We start from the raw sequence: 20,565 nt of genomic DNA, 5'->3' as shown, positions 1-20,565 counted from the left end.
TATATGTCCTGCTTGCAGTTGATGTTTACAAATATTGCTTGATGGATTACCGAGCCACTGTTTCTTGCACATTAAGTCAGCTCTGTGAGTAGGGAAGCGAAGGCGAACACCTGATTGATATCTCTTTAATTAGGGAATAAAACACACTTCTAAAATTACGAAGCAGAACGTGGACAAGTACAAAAGACACTGTAGTATTGCGAGAAATACAGAATCTCCTGGCCCACCCCTACCCTAGTGAGTCAGAACGTAGCCTTTAAGAAAACTCCCAGGAATTTTACCAAGAGTCCCTTAAACGGTAACCTTCCGGACGCGTACAATTCGACAAACGAATCCATAGCGATGAGATCCTGCAGTACTTCCCAAATGGCATCCAAGGTTCCCTTGATTCATCACTGGTTTTTTTTCTTGATTACAAAAAAATGAAATGTTAATTGGGAGAATTTTCGCAGTTGTAAGTGTCCCCCCATATGGTTTTCTTAAGTACTTGGCACCTGTTCCATTTGTCTTTCCTGGCACCTAATATCTCTTAGTCGTCCCGGCTGTGCGTGAGAATCACCTACAGAGCTTTCTGGAACATCTACCTTTGAATAACCAAGCACTGCCCAAGACTTCATTTGTCTGGGAATAGACCTCAGGCATGGGCAATTTTTTAAAGCTGACCAGATGATTCCAACGAGAAGGCTATGGTTAAGAACCACTAATCCAGTATAAAATGATACTTATTTAAGGAACGTCTGTCATTACATCAATACATTATCATGGTATTTTTTTATGAACACTGTGTCTTTTAGGTTCTCCGTCATTTTTGAGAAGCCAGGTCTGTCGACAAGGCTTTGTCATTCAGGAAGAGAGGTCTCCTGTGGTTTCTGTGCCCAAAGCCATTTTGTCTTTTCCCTGTATTACTAACGAGTTTTCAGATTGACGATTTGTCTTCCTGTCAGAGCTTGACTGACTGATGTGTAATTTCCAAAATTCACCATGAGTTTCTAACACAGAGCCCGCCCGCTAAATGTCCATTATTTTTATACCTTTTAGAACTTAATATCTATATGGGCATCTTGAGTCTCCAAAGATGTCACGGAGAACCTCTGTTGTGCCATTATGAGAGACATTTGCCTCTTTACAGGTCCAGGAACCTGATCGGTGGGGACTTTTATGTGGGGCCCTCCCCTTTGTGGGTTTTTTTTTTTTCCAATGTTTATTTATTTTTGGGACAGAGAGAGACAGAGCATGAACGGGGCAGGGGCAGGGGCAGAGAGAGAGGGAGACACAGAATTGGAAACAGGCTCCAGGCTCTGAGCCATCAGCCCAGAGCCGGATGCGGGGCTCGAACTCCCGGACCGCGAGATCGTGAGCTGGCTGAAGTCGGACGCTTAACCGACTGCGCCACCCAGCCGCCCCATCCCCTTTGTGGTTCTTTAAAAACTCCGGTTCCTGAATAGAAATGCATAAAAGATTCACTTACAGCCTGGTTTTTTCTTTTCCAGAGCATGGACAGAACATCAGGAATACGGATTAATCATCGATGGCTCCACATTGTCACTCATACTCAATTCCAGCCAGGACTCCAGCTCTAACAACTACAAAAGCATCTTCTTACAGATCTGTATGAAGTGTACCGCGGTGCTCTGTTGCCGGATGGCCCCGCTGCAGAAAGCCCAGGTACCTGGACACTAGTTCATGTTCCATTCTGGGGGTTTCTGTGCACGTACGGGCAAACAGATGTTCGCTTAACTTCTAACTTCTTCCTTCGCAGAGCCCCCTTTCCTTTATCACACCTGCGCAGGCTGCTTCTTTGCGGTCAAATGCGGGAGTCCGCCCGCCAATTTGAATGAACCCGGGCTTCTGGTCCCCTCAAGCCGGCTGTCCAGTTCCTTGCCTTCGAACCTTCTCTAATGAGCGCTTGGCGCCTGCCGCCTGCCGCCTCCATCCCGCCGCTCCCGGCTCCCCTGTCACGTTAGCCCCGTGTGTTCTCTTCTCATCCTATTCCACGGGATGGCCTAGGGGAGAGCGGTGACCTCCTCGCCAGATCCGGCCCGCGGTCTTCTGTGCGCCTCCTCGTTTCCCTGCCGCGGTTCGCACCCTCCGCCGTATCCCCCTTACGACTTCCCTCCCCTGGTTTCTGTCTGTGGTCCACAATCTTGACTTTTTTTTTTTTCCCCTACTTGGCAACCTAGTGTCTTTTTATTTTGTTCCATCTTCTCACTTCTCTCTAATTATCATTTTTCTCTGGGGCTAAGTCTTCCTTCTGCTTTCTACTTCCAGCCTGTCTCTCCAAACACACTAGTTGGCATGACTCTCGTGGATAGGCTCTGGCCCTGAGTTTTCCTTCACGTCAAATCTCCTATTTCTAGCTGCCTGCTTCACAGCTCCATGTGGAACCCACGCTGTCCTATTAAATGCTAGTGTCCAACACAGGTCTTCTGATTTCCTCCTGCAGGCCGGTTTGTTTTCTCCCTTGTCTTCGTTATTCTCGTTGCCACTGCTCCCCTTCTCTCGCGCCCTAAGTCACCAAACACCTGTGGCCCTTCTGTTCTCCTTCCCTCCCTCCCTCACTCTATATATGGTCACCTTGATCCCACCTTTGGCCATAGCTCTCATTTGGGTACCATCTTGTTAAAACGAACCGCTTCTCCCGTCTCGTCTGCTCTGACTCCAGCACTTTCAGTAGGGATGAGGGGCACTCGGCTTCCCCCCTGTTGGCCCTTATTATGTCTGTCCGTGCTCTGTGTCCACTGTCACTCCCGTGTCCAGCCCGAACCCTCTGCTCCTGTTGGTTCCTCCCGTTGTGTCCCTTCCCCATGCCGTGCTCATGCCAGCCTCGAAAGCTTTCCTCATCTGGGATTTTCTCTGAATTCCTCTCGGCCCTAACAGAAATCTTACTCCTAATTCAACCCAGTTCAAGGGCCATTCCCCGAACGGTGGTTTCTCCAGCCCCTCTAAGCCCACGTTGATCTGTTTGCCCTTGCTTTTTTGTACTTACTGGGTCCGAAGAACCTTAGAGTCTCAGTTACACACTTTGCCGCTTCTGTATACACTGTATTCTTTCATGTGTGTTAACTTTGCTTCCTCACTTTATGCTGCCGCTTGCTCTAGACCCAAGGGATGGCAGTGTCTTTCGCTCACCCTTTACACAAGCCCTCCACCCTACTTTGCGTGCGCGCGCACACACACACACACACACACACACACACGGCCCATCCTAATTGAGGGCATTGTCTCCATCTACTTTCGTCTCGCTCTCAGTCCCCACCACCATCAGATGCTTTTCTTTTTGTCTTCCACCTTCAGAGCCTCAGTCACCCCAGGTGAGGAAGCGGATCCTACCAGAACCATGTCCATAGAAATCTGTCCCTTTGGTCAGAGGCAATATCTCTTTTTTTCCCCTACATTTACTGCCTTTTGTTCAAATCACTCACTAGGATCCTGCCTACTCCACTGCCCAGGAAGTGATGCTTCGGTAGAGTCACGTCTTCCAGGATATCACCTTCTCGTCTGTCATGTCCATATAGGTGACTTCCAGTCACTTCCCCAGTCCAGATACTCGGTTTCCACTTGATTTCTCCAGCTGCTTCCGGAACTCGTCTTCTTGGGTGTGTCCTTACCTGCTCATCCCAGCTTTAGAGCGGGCCATCTTCCTGGTCTTCCGCATCAGTGACCGACCTCCCTGTGCTTCCAGGTTTCTGGATTCAAAACCTTGAAATCTCTGTTGCCCTCCCCCATGCTTTACCCTTCCGTGTGGTCTCAGTCACCAAATTCTTCCATTTTCTGGGACCTTGTCCTATTCATCTATTCTTTGCTTTCCTGCCAGGTCCAGGCCTGGTAACAGCTTCCTGAACTGCTCTCGTCACTAGCCACCTAGCTTCGCTCTGGGCCTGCAGTCTTGCTTTTTCTTCCCATTCCTCCTGCACCCTACTCCTACTTTCAGAATATTGCCCCCTGTTGATCTGGACCCCGATGTACCTGTCCGTGCCCCGCCCCACCCCCCATGTGAAAACTCACTGATGTGGTCAAGCCAGTCGGTTTTCTGAGCATATATTATATACACCTGGCCATGCGCCTTAGCTCATTCCCACTCTGGAATACTCCTCCAAGCCCCTTTTCCCCATCCCCACAAATTTTTTTTAATCTTTGTTTATTTCTGAGAGAGAGACAAGAGTGTGAGCCGGGGAGGAGCAGAGAGAGAGGGAGACACAGAATCCGAAGCAGGCTCCAGGCTCTGAGCTGTCAGTACGGAGCCCGACCCCGGGCTCAAACTCCCGAACCGTGAGATCAACCTGAGCCGAAGTCGGACACTCAACCGACGGAGCCACCCAGGCGCCCCTGTCCCCACAAATCTTTAACCGTCTTTCGTGATTTCGATACAAGGACTCTTCCTTCCGTAAAATCATTCCTCATTACTCTGGCATGTAGTGTCCTCTCCCTTCTCTGCCATCATAGGCCTTTTCGCGTGGTCAACTTAGAGGACAGCGTTAGGTCTTCTCTTGCACAGATACTTCACATTGTTAGCATTCCTTGTTAATCTGATGATCTGATATTCTTGTATTCATTCTTTATCTCTGCACTTCCATTATCTGTTGCTTAAGGTGTGTGCCCAGCCTGATATATTGTGTACAGTTGTAGTTGATCGATAAATAGTTTTTAGTAGATTGATTTCTTTTTCATGAAGCTATCGAGAGATTGAAGGCAAGTTCTTAATCCAGGTGACCCGGGGCACAGTAAAAAAACACCACGTTTACCTGTCTAAATCTTTCGTGATTTGATTGTCCATGGCTATATATCTTTTTATCGGTCCACAAGGACGACCCTTAATCTTCTTAATCTATTTTTATGCAGACGCTGTCACCCTTGATAATGTTATTGCTTTCCCTAGACCTTTCCTGGCTGCAGTTTTTCTTCCTTGAGGTGCTAATCATTACCGCACATCTGTCCCCGGTGCAGTTAGGTAACCAGTATTGTAGCCCATCGAAATCAAATTTAGGGGGCGCCTGAGTGGCTCAGTCGGTTAAGTGTCCGACTTGGGCTCAGGTCACGGCCTCCCGGTTTGTGAGTTCGCGCCTCGCATCGACAGCGCAGAGAGCCCGCTCCGGGTCCCGTCTCCCACTCTCTCTCTGCCCTTCTCCTGCTCGTGCGTGCTCTCTCTCTCTCTCTCAAAAATCAGTAAGTAAGCATTTAAAAGAAGAATACGTTGGACTTTACTAAGAAAAAACACAAATTTAGTTTGGGTTCTTTAATTTCGTCTTTGACTTATTTACAGATTATTTCTCAGAGTCTTCTAAAACACTTTAAAGAGAACCGAGCTGATGGGCGGGAGTAGGAGAAAGACAGCATTTCACAATAACATTTGTGTGTTAAATGGAATCGGATGTGGGTTTTTGTACGCCATTTCGTACAACCGAAACCTGACTGAATTTTGTTTAAAGAAAAGACTGTGGGGCGGCTTAACCGTGTGTAAATTATTTTTAATGGCTTATGTCACAAATGGGTTTTATTTATGTTAACTGCTAAAAGCAATTCCGAGGACAGAATTTTTGCAAGGCATTAGTTAGCTACTTCATTATGTAAGCTTTTTAAAAGCTGCCAGATTCTGGGGGCTTGGGGGGGTGACACATAAAGCAGTCATTGTCTCAAACCCAGGGTGGGAGGGTAACTGCTTACCCGATATACTCCTACAAGTCATTCCACCGGGGCAAGATGACTTTTATTTGCTGCCCACCCCGAACACAGCAGTGAGTGGCCCTGCGTCATTGACACATCTTTTTTGTTTTTAGGGTTTTTTTTTTATGTTTTCATTTATTTTTGAGACAGAGAGAGACAGAGCATGAGCAGGGGAGGGGCAGAGAGAGAGGGAGACACGGAATCGGAAGCAGGCTCCAGGCTGAGCCGTCAGCACAGAGCCCGACGCGGGGCTCGAACTCAGGGACCGTGAGATCATGACCTGAGCTGAAGTCGGATGCTTAACCGACTGAGCCACCCAGGCGCCCCGTCATTGACACATCTTGAAGAGACACTCAGGGAACAGGGACAGGCTTCATAAACATATCTCAGGGAACTTTCTGCAAGTCGCAGCCATCTTGAAGCTGTCCCCATCTACAAATGCAGCTGCCTGTAGCAGAGATTAAGTCATACCGAGCACTGGGAGGTCTAGTGAAGTTTAGTTGGCCGCTGGATGGGTGTAAGAACTTAACATGAGGTAAGTCCCCGGGGATATGGGAATGCGCCGAAGGAAGTGGTTGTGTCCGCAGGGAGGAGAGATGGAGAGCTTCTAGAAGCGTTGTTCTCTCACTACCCACTCTTATTCCGGTAGCCCTGTGCGTGTTACCCCAAACCAGCTTTCTGGGTAACTCTGACTCTCACACTCAGCACCTCATCTGAAAGGATGTGTGTGAAGCAGTGACAAAACAGGGACACGTTGGCCTCTCCTGTAGGTAGGGGGCAAGGTTTTCTGACACCTAACGCGCGCACGGAACCTTTAGAACCAGGTGGACCCTGGTGTTACCTGGGGGGGGGGGGGGGGGGGGGGGTGAAGTCTGTGTTCTTTTGCCTCAGAATTGAAGCCTATTGTACGTCTATGCATCGACTCCCTTTCTGCTTGTTTCCAAGGCCTCCACTTACAGGTGTGAAGAAGGCATCTACCCCCAGTGTGGTATAGCCTCACGTTCTGCTCTGACCTTTTCTTTACCTCTTTCGCACTTAATGTCCAGATTGTCAGAATGGTGAAGAATTTGAAGGGCAGCCCGATAACACTGTCGATAGGCGACGGTGCCAACGATGTTAGTATGATCTTGGAATCCCACGTGGGAATAGGTAAGAAGCCCGTAACGAGATGGCATCCGTAAGGTATCCGCAGCGCCCGCAGGTAGATGGTCTCACATTCTAGAGAGAACGTTTTGGTTGCCCGTCTTGGATTTTAACTTGGGAGTGATAATCACCAGTTGAATGAAGGTCCTCGCCTAAGCATGTCCACCCCAAAGCCCTACCCCGGGTGGGAACGCAGCAGCGTAAAGTTAGAGGACATCTTTATATCAGCCAAGTAGGCGGAATTTCCCCAACCCGCGGGCGCTCCCTTTGACGGCATGCGTGAAAGTTTAGTGATTCTCCGCCCCTGGCCACATCGCCTGCTTATGTTGCTGCACTGTATCTTCTGAGATTCTTAACCGGTTGGGACTAAGAGATGCTCATTGGTTGGCTGCCTTTCCACGCGGCAGTATTTACGGGCGCTTTGGGCCATGGCGTTGAATTTAGTTGTTGGCACGCAGCAGCAGCTTTTTCTCCTGCCCGCACCGTTGTTCTCCATGCCAGGCTGCCGATAGGCAGCAATCCTCATAGCCCGGCAGGTTTTGGGGGGAGGGGGTTAAGAGAAGAAATCATCGAATTAAGTATCTTGGCGATTATAGTCACCGCAGTTTGCCCTCCCAAACGCTTCCCATTTGGAAGGCACCCTTTTCGGAGCCACTCTGTTTTACTCGTTGGTTATTCAGTGTGGACATGGCCTAAAGCTGCTTGAGCTCGATACTCCGTACTCGAGAGTTTCATTCGGCGAGAGGACTCCACCGTCCCGCTGGAGCTCTTCAGTTTCGAGCTCCTAGACCACAAAGCCCAGGGCTCTCGTTGGTTCGCTACAGCCCCTTATCTAGTGGCATGGCCATTTAAGCACTTCCTAAGTGCCTCTCAAATCATTTTCAGACTTAATTTTCTCCTCAGGATAATTTTTGCCCAGTAACGATTACAGCAGCGATTCGGGTTCGTTGTTTTATATTGTGTTATAGTTAGGTGCTTACCAATTAAACTTCATTTTACTTTGTATTGATCAGTCTCACTGTTACAGCTCCGTTTGGTTAAAAAAAAAAAAACAAAGCTAAACGATACAAGTGAGCTGTGTCATGTTAACAAGTTAAAAGAGTGCAGATAACAAATTAGGGGGCTGCCTATTTTATAAAATATTCATGCCATGGAGATTTTTCTTGTGTGTTTTGTTTTGTTTTTTAGGTATTAAAGGCAAAGAAGGTCGCCAAGCAGCCAGGAATAGCGATTATGCCGTTCCGAAGTTTAAACATTTAAAGAAATTGCTACTGGCTCACGGACATCTATATTACGTGAGAATAGCACACCTTGTACAGTATTTCTTCTACAAGGTATGTATTAAAGTATTTCCAATTTGGCGTATCACCGTCTAGCCCGGCATCGTCTTAGGGTTTTCCTCCATTTTACACATTTCTTCTGCTGCCCTAGCACTGAGATTTGTGGCCTACAAAACATACGTGATCTAATGAACCAGCAACTACGAATTCCTTTGCATGCAAGAGTTTGGGGATGAAATGTTTAAGTCCGCCTTCTCGAAGTACAGTTTACCACAAAATGTACCCAGGAAAAGCTTCCAGTTCCGTTTTGACAGATGTTTACAACCCCGTAGCCACCACCCCAGGAAGTTCCCCTGTGCTCCTTCCCGGTCAGTCTGCTCCACCGTGCACCAGTTACTAATCTGATTTACATTACTGTATGGTATATAATGATGCTTACAACCTGTATACATTTAGAGATCGCTTCTGCGGTTCTGCACGTGAGATTTGCCTGTTTTAGAAGAACTTCCTGTGAATACAATCACACCTGCTCGTTCATGCCTGTTCCGCTTAGCGTAGCGTTTTTGAGGTTCACCCATGTGTCCCGTATCAATGGTTGGTTCCCCTCTTATCCTCAACGGTATTCTGAACTGCTGTCGTTAGTAGCAGAGCCCTCTTTTCAGGTGAGATTGTACAGGCAAAGCAGACAGAAGCCGAATTGCACTCACTGAAGGATGCCGGGGCCGGGGCCGCGGCCTCGGGCCACCTCCTTGTCTTGCACAGAGATTTCCTCGGAGCGCAATTTGGAGCGCATGAGTATAGCTCAAGCCACTGGTTGTATGCGTAATGAACTTGGCACGCATGAAGGTGAAGTAACGTCTAAAGTATGAAAATCCTCGTCAGCGGACATGGGCCGGAACTTGATCTCTTGTCCTGTGTTCTGTTCGGTATAGCTTTTAAGGGTTTTTGTTTTTTCACTTCCCACCTCGAAATAATTTCAGACTTTCCGAAAGTTGCAGAGTGACCGTTAACGCCTTGGATAACACACGACATAGTTTTGAAGATCCATAGTTATCACACCTCCGTAGTCTTCTTTAGTCTGGAGTGTGTCCTGTCTTCTTTGTCTTCACGATCTCAGCATACTCGAAGAGTCCTGGCTGCTTTGTGGAATGCCCCTCAATTTGGGTTTCTCTAATGTTTGCTTATCATTAGATTCGGGTTACGTTTTGTTAGCACCAGTCCCCTGGAAGCAGTTTCTAACCTGCTCAGTGCATCATATCGTGATGGAGGCACATGTTGTCCGTACGTCTCACTCATGACCATGTTCACTTTGACAGCTTAATTCAGATGGCGGTTTGGGAGTCTAAAGACCCTTCGACATCGGTCTGTGTAATTTCCTTGGAAAAGAGCATTCAGCCACTAAAACAGATACTTTATTTTGTGAATGAAAAATCCATGACTATGGTTCTTTATTCTGTTACTTAGATTGTCACAGATGTAGCCTATGTCCTTTCCACGTGTCCCCATCGTTTTTCATTTGTATTTGATTGGGATAAGAATGCTTAGCATGAGCAACTCCCCATTCCCTTCTCTGCCCCACCCCCAACCTTCTTCGAAGACCTACTTCCTGGTCCGCATGATATTCTAGGCGCATCTTACTTTTTTTCTTTTAATTTTTTTTTAACATTTATTATTAAGAGACAGAGAGACACAGAGCGTGAGCAGGAGAGGGGTAGAGAGAGGGGGAGACACAGAATCCGAAGCAGGCTCCAGGCTCCGAGCTGTCAGCACAGAGCCCCACGCAGGGCACGAACTCACAAACTGCGAGATGGTGACCTGAGCCGAAGTTGGTCACTTAACCAACTGAGCCAGCCAGGCGCCCCTCTAAGGTGCATCTTACATTTTTCGTGCTCCAGTCCTGGATTCAGACATTCTCCAAGGAACACTGGTTCCTTTTTTTTTTTTTTTTTTTAAACTTAGATTTCAAATGAATGTGTGTCCCAAGGACATGCCCCTACCGCGAGATGCTTTTTACAGTCTCCTCAGTATCTTTTTTTTTTTTTCAATGTTTATTTATTTTTGGGACAGAGAGAGACAGAGCATGAACGGGGGAGGGTCAGAGAGAGAGGGAGACACAGAATCGGAAACAGGCTCCAGGCTCTGAGCCATCAGCCCAGAGCCTGACGCAGGGCTCGAACTCACGGACCGCGAGATCGTGACCTGGCTGAAGTCGGACGCTTAACCAACTGCGCCACCCAGGCGCCCCGGAACACTGGTTCCTTTTATTCGAAAATGGCATTTAGGGGGCACCTGGGTGGCTCATTCGGTTAAGTGTCCGACTCTCGATTTTTGGCTCGGGTCATGATCTCAGTTCGCAGGATCAAGCCCCGCATCGTCGGGCTCTGCGCTCACAGCATGGAGCCCGCTTGGGCTTCTTTCTCTCCCTCTCTCTCTCTCTCTGCCCCTCCCCCACTCACACGTGTGCTCTCTCTCCCTCTCAAAATAGATAAATAAACTTTAAAAAAAAAAAAGATGGCATTTAGAAATCAAGATCTGTGTGCTAATTTTGCTCATCGCTGCTGCTGCAGTTGGTTCTGGACCTTCTCGGTGGCCAGAGCTAGGACGTGTGTGCACACGTGCCCGCAGGTCTGTATCTGCGTAGAGATGCGTGTGTACATACACACAACTAGGTCGGGCTGGAACCCAGAATGTGAACTCAGTCTCTCCTAACCCTTGGATCGCAGCCAACACCACGAGGTTTCCTTCTGCCCTTCCCCTTTCCTTGTCTAGGGCCTCCTTTCTCCAGTGGTGAGAACCCCACTTCTCCTGATGCTCAGTCCGTCCACTGATTTGCTCAGTCCTACGACACTTCTAAAGTCGTTTCAGAATTGCTATGTCCTACCCCCGTGAGCAACCAAACTTAACTAACTTGAGTGATATATTTGTATGTACTTGTTTTTGTCTTTAGCCTTGGAGTATATAGTCAAAATACTGTTTCCAGAGTTCCTTTTTTTCCTTTTCCACCATTTCAGCGTGGTTATATTATTTATTTGTAATAGCGTGATGTTACATTTTTACTTGCGTGCCATTTTGGTCCTTCCTCTCTAATCTTGATTGATTTTAATTATTTTTTGAGTATGTAAAACATTGGTATCATTCTCAGGACAGGGTTCTCTGAGAATGTTGCTCACTGAATTAATTCTCTAACCAAAAGGAGAATTCCGCAATGGTGACTTTTCTCAAATCCCTCATATGTAGCTCTGTTTCCAAAATGAAGCTTTTGAAGTCACCTGTAATGATAATCATAGGCACAGAGAGAACCAATGGTAACATGTTATGTGACTTATTCTCTTGTCTGTGTAAATTATTGTGTGTCTATATTGTTTTTGGTGTTTTGTTGTTGTTGTTTTTTTTGTTTTTTTTGTTTTTTTTTCAAGTAAGCTCTACACCCAACCTGGGATGAGAACTCAGGACCCTGAGACCAAGGGTCAGATGCTGCACAAACTGAGCCAGCCAGGCGCCTCTATATTGTTTTTATACACTACTGGGTTTTGTTTTGTTTTGTTTTGTTTTGTTTTTTTAAGTTTATTTATTTATTTTGAGAGAGAGAGAGAAACAGAGATGTGGGAGGGGCGGGGGGGGGGGCAGCGGGGAGAGAGAGGGAATCCCAAGCAGGCTCCATGCTGTCAGTGCAGAGCCTGATGCGGGGCTCGAACTCCCGAACTGTGAGATATGACCTGAGCCAAAACCAAGAGTTGGACGCCTAACTGACTGAGCCACCCAGGTGCCTCTAATTCCAGAACACTTTTAAGCCATTCATTCATTCATTTTTTTTTTTTTATTTTAGAGAGAGAGAGAGCATGTGAGTGGAGGAGAAGGGCAGAGGGAGACAGGAAGAGAGAATCTTTTTTTTTTTTTTAATGTTAATTATTTTTGAGAGAGACCATGCGAGCAGGAGAGGGGCAGAGAGGGGGTGGGACAGAGCATCCTAAGCGGGCTCCACGCTGACAGTAGAGAGCCCAGGGCGGGGCTCAATGTCATGATTTCACAATCAGGAGATCATGACCTGAGCCAAAATCCAGAGTCGGTCGCTTACCCCTCTGAGCCACCCAGGTGCCCCTTTTTTCCTTAAGTTTGCTTATTTATTTATTTTAGTTGTCTCTACAGCCAATGTGGGGCTCAAACTCACAACCCTGAAAGCAAGAGTCTTGTGCTTTTCCAACTGAGCCAGCCAAGCATCCCTAGTTCTAGAACATTTCCATCACCCCAATAAAAGCCCCCTACCCACTAGCAGTCAGTCCCAAAACATATTGTTTTATGCTTTGCCCTTTTCACTTCGTATGTTGTGAACAATTTTCTCACCCAGTTAAAATATTCACCTAAAATACGATCTTGGTGCAGGATCCTAGACCCCCGTGATTGGACACTGACGTCATTTCCCCAACAGTACTCTGGGTTTTCTTTTATCACCAAGCATTAGAGTTCATCTTAGACCGAGCCTGCCCATCCATTTCTGTCTACCAGGGAAAAGAATTTACCAAAGTTCTTTTGTTTTTTTAAGTTTATTTATTTTGAGAGAGGGAGAGCACGCGAGTGAGGGAGGGGGAGAGAGAGAGAATCCTAGGGAGGCTCCGCACCACAGCACGGAGCCCAACACAGGGCTCTAACCCACAAACTGGGGTGTGGCGCCCCACCAGAATTCTTAATCAGATTCTGGTTTATAGGTATATTACCAAGTTCATGTGCAAGTTAATGACTCAAACCATTACGGTGTTTGGATTTCATGTGCTGTTTTTCGCAGGAGGGAAAGCATAGCAACTGCTTTCGTGTGTTGGTTTTTGGTGAGAAATCCCAGGTCGTACTAGCTTTGTGTTTTCTCAAAGATACACATAACTGTGAGGGGCGCCTGGCTGGCTCAGTTAGTACAGCGTGTGACTCTTGATCTCAGGGTTGTGAGTTCAAGGCACGGTGCCTTCCTAAAAAAAAATTGTAAAAGAAATACATCAGTGTGAACCCAGGTTTACCGATTTGCTAAGGCCGTGCCATCCAGTGTCAGCAGGTGTCCAGGCCGAACAGATGATGGTGATAGTGATGATTAAACCAATACATGTAAGGTACTTTGCTGATTGACAAAAGCCCTTTATTTTCTTAGTCCTCACGAATTTCCTGTGAGCAATTAGTATTACTTGTTTTCTTTTTTTTTTAATTTTTTTTAACGTTTATTTACTTTGGGAGACAGAGCACAAGCGGGGGAGGGGCAGAGAGAGAGGGAGACACAGAATCCAAAGCAGGCTCCAGCCTCTGAGCTGTCAGCACAGAGCCTGACACGGGACTCGAACTCACGAACCGTGAAATCGGGACCTGAGCCGACGTCAGACGCTTAACCGACTGAGCCACCCAGGCGCCCCTCAATTAGTATTATTTCTATTTAAAATACGTGCAGGGGCGCCTGGATGCCTCAGTCGGCTCAGGTCATGATCTCACAGTTCGTGAGCTCGAGCCCCACGCTGGGCTCTGCCCTGCTTGGGATTCTTCTCTCCCTTTCCCTCTGCCCCTCCAGCCTGCTCGTGCGCTTACACACACGCGCGCTCTCTCAAAATACGTAACCATTTAAAACATAAAATATATGGAAAGCAGGGCCCAGAGTTTACGTAACTTGCCTTTCACTCCCCAGCTCAGAAGTGACAGAGCTAGATTTCCACAATAGGTTTATTTACTCTCAGTCCAGGACTATTTGTACATCACGCTCCGGGACGGGTGGTCATTCTCTGTCACTTTCGCCTAGTAGGAGAGCCCATGAAGATTTGCCGTTCGCACCTGCCTGGCCTTCTCCCATTCCTGGGACTTGGTTTGCGTCTTTAAGATTTTGGCCTGCAATTCGAGCACCTGCCACCAGATGGAAGGAATGCTCTGTTAAGGAAGACAGAGCAGGCATTAAAATGGCTGCTTGTGGGGGCGCCTGGGTGGCTCAGTCGGTTGAGCGTCCGACTTGGGCTCAGGTCATGATCTCACAGTTTGCGAGTTCGAGCCCCGCGTCAGGCTCTGTGCTGACAGCTCGGAGCCTGGAGCCTGCTTCACATTCTGTGTCTTCCTGTCTCTCGGCCCCTCCCCTGCTCATGCTCTCTCTCTGTCTCTCAATAATAAATAAACGTTAAAAAAAAAAATTTAAATGGCTGTTTGTGGTCAGTCATTAACTTATCCCTGTTCCCAGTTTAGGGGATTATTTGTGTAGATAATGCCCTCTGTCTTCATTCGGATCTCTGCCCCCATTATCTTAGTGACTGACTTAGCAGGATTTCTTTTTTACCGCTGCCTTTTGTCCCAAGACGATTTGTCATACCTTCGGCCCTCTTTGGCTGAGCTGAAAAGCCTTCGTTCCTCTCACCTTGCTCTCGCATCTTCAAATAACTGCCCCTCTCCTGGAGTGCCTCGGGGACGGGTGTTCCTGCCTTCTGTTCCTCTGTTCAATCCACCCTGCATAATTCAGCCAAATTAATGTTTGGGAAATGCCACTTTTTAACTTGTCCTCCAGAAATTTCCCTCTGCATTATCTAAGGATTCGTCTGGGGTTAAGAGACGCCACATTCTGACCCTGTCTTATCTTCTGTGCTTAAAATACATACACCTTGCCTTGGTTCCTGCTGTCAGTGTATCCTATCCATCTTCAACACCTCCTTCAAATTCTAATTTCTTTATTCATTGCGTCAACAGATGTGTTTGGATGTGTTACCACGTGTCAAGCACTGTTTTAGGACCTAAGGATTCATAGTGGAATAAGGCAGGCAAAGTCTCTGTTCTCGTGGGACTTAAATTCTAGAGGGAGAGTCAGACGTCCCCTTCCCGCAAAGCAGCCCCCTAATCCTCCCCCCCCAGTACTCCCTTCTTCAATCTCAGAACACTTTTTTTTTTAATTTTAAAGTATGATCGCATTCTACCCAAACTGATGCATACATGTGAGCGTTGCTCACATTAGTAAAGCATTAGTTGATATTGTTAGTGTCAGTATCCACTGTAACAATATCCTGGCTGTTTACGATTTTGCAAATCAAGTTCACGTGTAGGGGGTAGTACCGTTCGGTGTTTTTATTGTATGCAAGAGGGTCTGCTAAAGTGAGATCCTCTTTCTGCTTGTAAAGCTAACCTTGGTATTAACCTTGGTATTAATGTAAATGAAATCGTTTGCCTTTGATTTGTTTGCTTAAACCTCTAATGGAGATTGATTGTGTTACAATATTAGATATTAGAAGGACTTAGGACTGACTCTAGACTATTTGGAGTACAGTATCCTGTGTTAGTTTAGAAAGTTCGGGAGGTGAAAACATTAACCCTTGTTTCCATTTCTTTCCAGAACCTTTGTTTCATTTTGCCACAATTTTTGTACCAGTTCTTCTGTGGATTCTCACAACAGGTTTGTTTCCCTAGTTATTTGTTATGATGTAGTTGACATTGGCTATTAATAAATTACCTTTTTATGTATTGGACTGTAGAGAGGTATGTTCAAAGTCAAATGATTTTTTTAATTTTTTTTCTTCTTTGATTCAACAGTTGATCTTCTTGGCCTGGCTTTTGACAATAGCAAACGTTTATATCTTTGCTTTAGTGATGTTCTTATTATTAACTATCTTTTTGAAAGTTATTTGGTGTGTCCTGTTGGAGTTGAGATAACCTTAAGAGTTTTCCTTTTATTTTATTTTTTTTAAGGTTTTATTTGTAAGTCATCTCTATACCCCATGTGTGGCTCGAACTCACAACCCCAAGATGAAGAGTCACATGCTTTTCTAACTGAGCCAGCCAAGCGCCCCGAGAGTATTTCTTTTAATCAGTATAAACCGTGTTTTCCAATAATCCTAAAATAGTATAGTTTAATACTTTATCGAACAAAACCTCACCCCTTTGCAGCCTCTCAGATTGATTTTCTAGAAAAATGATCCTTAAACTGGCCAAGAAGCTGTGATCCCTGGATAAAGCCTTGGATGGCTTGAGCGTCTCTACATTTTTTGCCCTTTGTTCTTTGCTGAACGTCTGTTACATAAAGAATATGCTCTGTGTTATTTTGACCCGTAAGTGGCAGGATGGGCATGCACATTTGTAGTTTTAACCACCAAAATGGATTTTGTGTTGCTTCTCGTGGAAGTATAGCCAAACACAGGAGCTGTAATACTCACTGAGAAATTTTGTGGTTAATCTATAAGCAATCCCATGATTTGGCCAAGTTGAGCTGCTCCTGACATCACCACAGGTATTAGAGGACCAAGTTTCTAAATTTCAAGGCATGCTTCATTCCTCCTGGTAGGAAGCAATGTGGTTTTGGTTTGGGCTTTTTTTTTTTTTTTTTTTTTTTAATTTCTTGGCGGTATTTTTAATTTTTTTTAATGCTTATTTTATTTTGGGGAGAGAGACAGAGTGTGAGCAGGGGAGGGGCAGAGAGAGAGAGGGAGACACAGAATCCGAAACAGACTCCGGACTCCGAGCCGTCAGCACAGAGCCCGACGTGGGGCTCGAACTCACGGACCGTGACCTGAGCCGAAGTCGGATGCTTAACCGACCGAGCCCCCCAGGCACCGGGGCAGTATTTTTAAAACAGTGTATCCTTCTGAATAGGAAGTGACCGCTCTCTTTCCCTAGAACTTGCCTCCTCTTCGTTAGGTGACCTGTCTCTTGCATCAGCCTTCTTGTATCCAAGACTAACAGTATTAGTTACAGTTTTCTAAATTTCTGATGAAGCTGCTTTGTCTGAACATTCAGATCACTGCTGACCACATGTTTCTAATCCCTCGCGTCCTTGGATGAACGCAAGTGTTAAAAAGACATTTCAGATTTTGTAGCAAAGCCCTAAAGGGAAATTGGCTTAACCTGGTTAAAACGCTGTTGTTAATTTTTCAAACTCAAAGGGTGTTGCTTTGCCGTCCTTTGTTATCTCATGTACAAGTTGTGTGAAGGAAGGACTTCTTCCTTCTAAAGCCAGCTGAGATTCGGACCCTGGTCTGTCCGGGGTCTGCTTAGGTGACCTTAGCTCTTCAGCTCTCCGTGGGAGGTGGCGTTTGGTTTTCTCAGTTGCTCAGATGGTAGGTTCGTTCGCTTGACAAATATCTCTTGAGTGTCTCCTGTGTGCCAGGCTGAGTGCTGGCAATATAACAGTGATCAAAACCAAGTCTTACCCCAGCAGAGCCTGCAGTATAGCGTTAGGGGAGAGACTAAAGTCATCCAAGTATGTCAGGTACCGATAAAGACCCTGAAGGAAAAAGTAAAGCATTATGAATGGGCAGAGGATGACTGCAGAAGTCTGCTATTTCAGAGAAGATGATCTGGAAAGTTCTCTCTGAGGTGACATTTCGGTGGAGAGCCGAAGGAGCGGAGGGAGGGAGCTAGCAGACGTTTTAGAGAAAAAGTGGATCGGGCCAAAAGATCTCTCCAAGGCGGCGGCCTGTTTGCAGTATCTTTATTTTTTACTTTGACCTTGTGCTAGTGCTGGATGTAGCAACCATTATTGCAAATGTGGTTGTTGTTTTTTTAGTTTTAAGTTTGTTTCTTTGTTTGTTTGTTTAGAGAGAACTAGAACTAGCAGGGAAGGCAGAGGGAGGGTGGGGGGGACAGAGGATCCAAGGCCAGCTCTGGATCACAGAGCCAGCACAGAGCCCGAGGCGGGGCTTGAACTCACACACTGTGAGGTCATGCATGACCTGGGCCAAAACCAGGAGTCAGAAGCTTAACCAACTGTGCTGCCCAGGCGCCCTAATCGTACTTAGGTTTGGAGTGCCTACAGGTAGTAAGCCTTTTCCAACTCGGGTCCACATCCCATGTTCTCCACGACCCTAGAACTTGGAGGGCAGGATTATAGAGAATGTAGAAATGGGACCAGGATTCAGATTCTTCAAGCAAAAAGCAACCCTTTCTTTTTTCTTAGCGTTTATTTTTGAGAGAGAGAAAGCACGTGCATGAAAGCAAAGGAGAGGTGGAGAGGGAGAGAGAGAATCCCAAGCAGGGCTCTGCACTGACGGCAGAGAGCCAGATGTGGGGCTCCAACTCAGGAACCGCAAGATCGTGACCTGAGCCAAAGTCCGACACTTAACCGACCGAGCCACCCACGCGCCCCAACAAGCAGCTCTTTTCTTTAGCAAAGATAATACTGGTCTTTTTCCTTTGTGAAAAGAAAACATTTGTAAGAGGTTTAATAAGAAAGTATTATCAACTAAACCTGTTGGGTTTTTTGAGGGCATTCTGTCTCCTAATTATCCATCTAAGAATTACCGTTATCTCTCAGGTAACATGGAAGTATCGTAGTGGAACAAAAAGAGATTGATGCTTCTTTTGTTTGAGTGAAATTCAAGACCAAATTGCATACCAGGCCATCTTCCTGTTTGTTTGTTATCGTTGTTTTTAGTTTTCTCATTAGTGAAAATGGGGTGGTTTCCGGTGAAAACATGGTATTGTGTCCCAACAAACTAATCCTCTCCCTTGAGAATTAAAAGGAACAAAACACCTATTTGGAGGTACTTTTTAATTCGTTAGATAATTTTTGCTGTGTGGAAACCTTCGTGTATTCTGTGTAGGAGCCGTATTTGTAATGTCGTTGAGAACGTTGCATGCGTTTTCTTGCTTGGTCTCTACTGCGGGCCAGAGTTCAGGTCCCTTCCCCTGGGCTCCCTTAGTTCCTTGCACACTCACCACTCTGCCCCCCCCTCTAGAACTTGAGCTCCTTGGCAGGGAAGGCATGACTCTTCTCTATCCTCAGTACTTGTCACTTAGTAAGCACTCAGCAAGTGTTTTTGAAGTCAACTAATAAACGAACTAACGTTCTAGTCAAGTTGTTCCCAACCCTTTTGAATCAGCCGCCCCTATTGTGACAGTAATTGTATCTTTAGTAGCCGTTGATTGAAAAATGCCTAATTCTGTTCATTTGTGTCACTAACATTTAAATGCATTTTATTAATCACAAAACATTTATATGTGGGGACATACATATGAATATAGGATCTCACTTATTCGGGCCACATATAATGGTTATATGACAACATTTAGTACTTTGTAGAAACCTGTGGAACTCAATATAGTAAAGCGAGGGTCATAGCATACCTTAATTTTCTTTCTATTAAAAAAAAAGATCCACAGTGTCAGATCAGTCCTTTATATATGTGTGTGTTATAACTTCCAATCTCTCCTGCTTCGTTCATTTAATATTTATTGAATGTTTTCTGTATGCCAAGTTCTGTTCTAGGGGCTCTGTATTGTCAAGACCACCAGCCAAAGACCACCAGGAACACCCCTGTAGTTGATCATATTAGGTTTAGTACTCCATGCCGAAGGAAGAGTGTGCACCGTGAAGAATGGTGGGGCCTCTCAGGAAGAGAATATTAGAAAAGGCTTAGAAGATTGGGGTTGGCGCATCCGGCTGGCTCAGTAGAGCACGTGCCTCTTGATCTTGAGGTCATGAGTTCGAGCCCCATGCCGGTTGCAGAGATTACTTAAAATCTTAAAAAGGGGGGGGGGGTTAGGTTTGAATTAGGTCATTGGGGAAGGGTGTGGGTGAGGAGGCTTGCTCTAGATTGGGTGCTGTCACTAAGTGGGGGTAATTTTGTGACTAAGCATTTCAGTAAATCTTACCCAGGAGGTTAACTTTGTCATTTGGACAATATTCATATTCTGTGCTCAGTGTGACTACGGAGAGGTCGTGTTCTTGTCTTGAGCCATCGTGGTCGCAGAATAGCGAAATCCTGAGTCACAAAATTACCCCCACACTAGAATTTAAGCTCTGTGTGGGCAGGGATTTTTATTTACTTTACTGTCAGCTATAGCCTGAGAAAAGCCGGGCAGCCTTGTCTGGTGCTGCTGTTCCAGGAAGTTATTCATGCTCCTGGCACTATTCTGCGACCTGGCAGAACAGCCTTGTCTGGTGGTGTTGTTGTTGTTGTTGTTGTTGTTGTTGTTGTTCCGGTGTTGTTGTTGTTCCGGTGTTGTTGTTGTCCTGGCACTCGAGCTTCTGGATGGCAGGGGGCTGCCTAGTGTGATGACAGAGACAATAAAACCAACAAATTTATAACCTCAGATAAAAGGCCATTAGTGCTATAGGAAAATAAAAAACAGGGTTAAGGGGGAAATGCATCCATGAGAAAGGGAATGGCAAGGTAAGTCCAGATCGGCCTCTCTGAGAAGGTGACATTTGAGCTGATCTTTGTGAGTGAGGGAGTCATCCGGGAGGCTGTCGAAAGGAAAAGTGTTCCGGGCAGGTGCAACAGTTCAAAGGAAGTCCAAAGTCGGGAGTGTGCCTGACATGTTGGAGGTAGAGTGACGGAGGCATTATTGGTGGAGTGGAGTGAGCAAGAACTGGGAGAAATACGACACGCAGCCAGACAGGTAGAAGCCAGAACAAGTGGGGACTGTATAGCCACCCCTTCGCAGGAACCCTTCCCCCCTCCCCCTTTTTTTTTAAACTTTCAGAGATCAAGGAATCCACTGGAGAGTCTGAACAAAACAATGACTTGATTTAACTTATTTTTTTTAACAG

The 20,565-nt window shown here is 46.1% G+C and overlaps 1 protein-coding gene across 16 annotated transcripts in view; it reads left to right on the top strand.

Annotated features, from left to right (window-relative positions):
* ATP11C (ATPase phospholipid transporting 11C) overlaps positions 1–20,565 on the top strand; it is a 174,623-nt gene that overhangs the window by 129,146 nt on the left and 24,912 nt on the right. For all 16 annotated transcript variants that reach the window (XR_007148902.1, XR_007148901.1, XR_007148904.1 and 13 more), the window contains 4 exons: positions 1,491–1,665; positions 6,708–6,810; positions 7,993–8,138; positions 15,412–15,471. Coding sequence is in view for 12 of the 16 variants with exons in the window: in XM_047843597.1 (XP_047699553.1) it covers positions 1,491–1,665; positions 6,708–6,810; positions 7,993–8,138; positions 15,412–15,471 (484 nt within the window). In the remaining 4 variants the exon portion in view is untranslated. The remainder of the gene's footprint in view (positions 1–1,490; positions 1,666–6,707; positions 6,811–7,992; positions 8,139–15,411; positions 15,472–20,565) is intronic.

Source organism: Prionailurus viverrinus, chromosome X, assembly GCF_022837055.1.
Source record: "Prionailurus viverrinus isolate Anna chromosome X, UM_Priviv_1.0, whole genome shotgun sequence".
Classification (NCBI taxonomy): domain Eukaryota; kingdom Metazoa; phylum Chordata; class Mammalia; order Carnivora; family Felidae; genus Prionailurus; species Prionailurus viverrinus.
The sequence above is the reverse complement of the archived record's forward strand: the minus strand, read 5'-3'. Positions and strand labels throughout refer to the sequence as shown.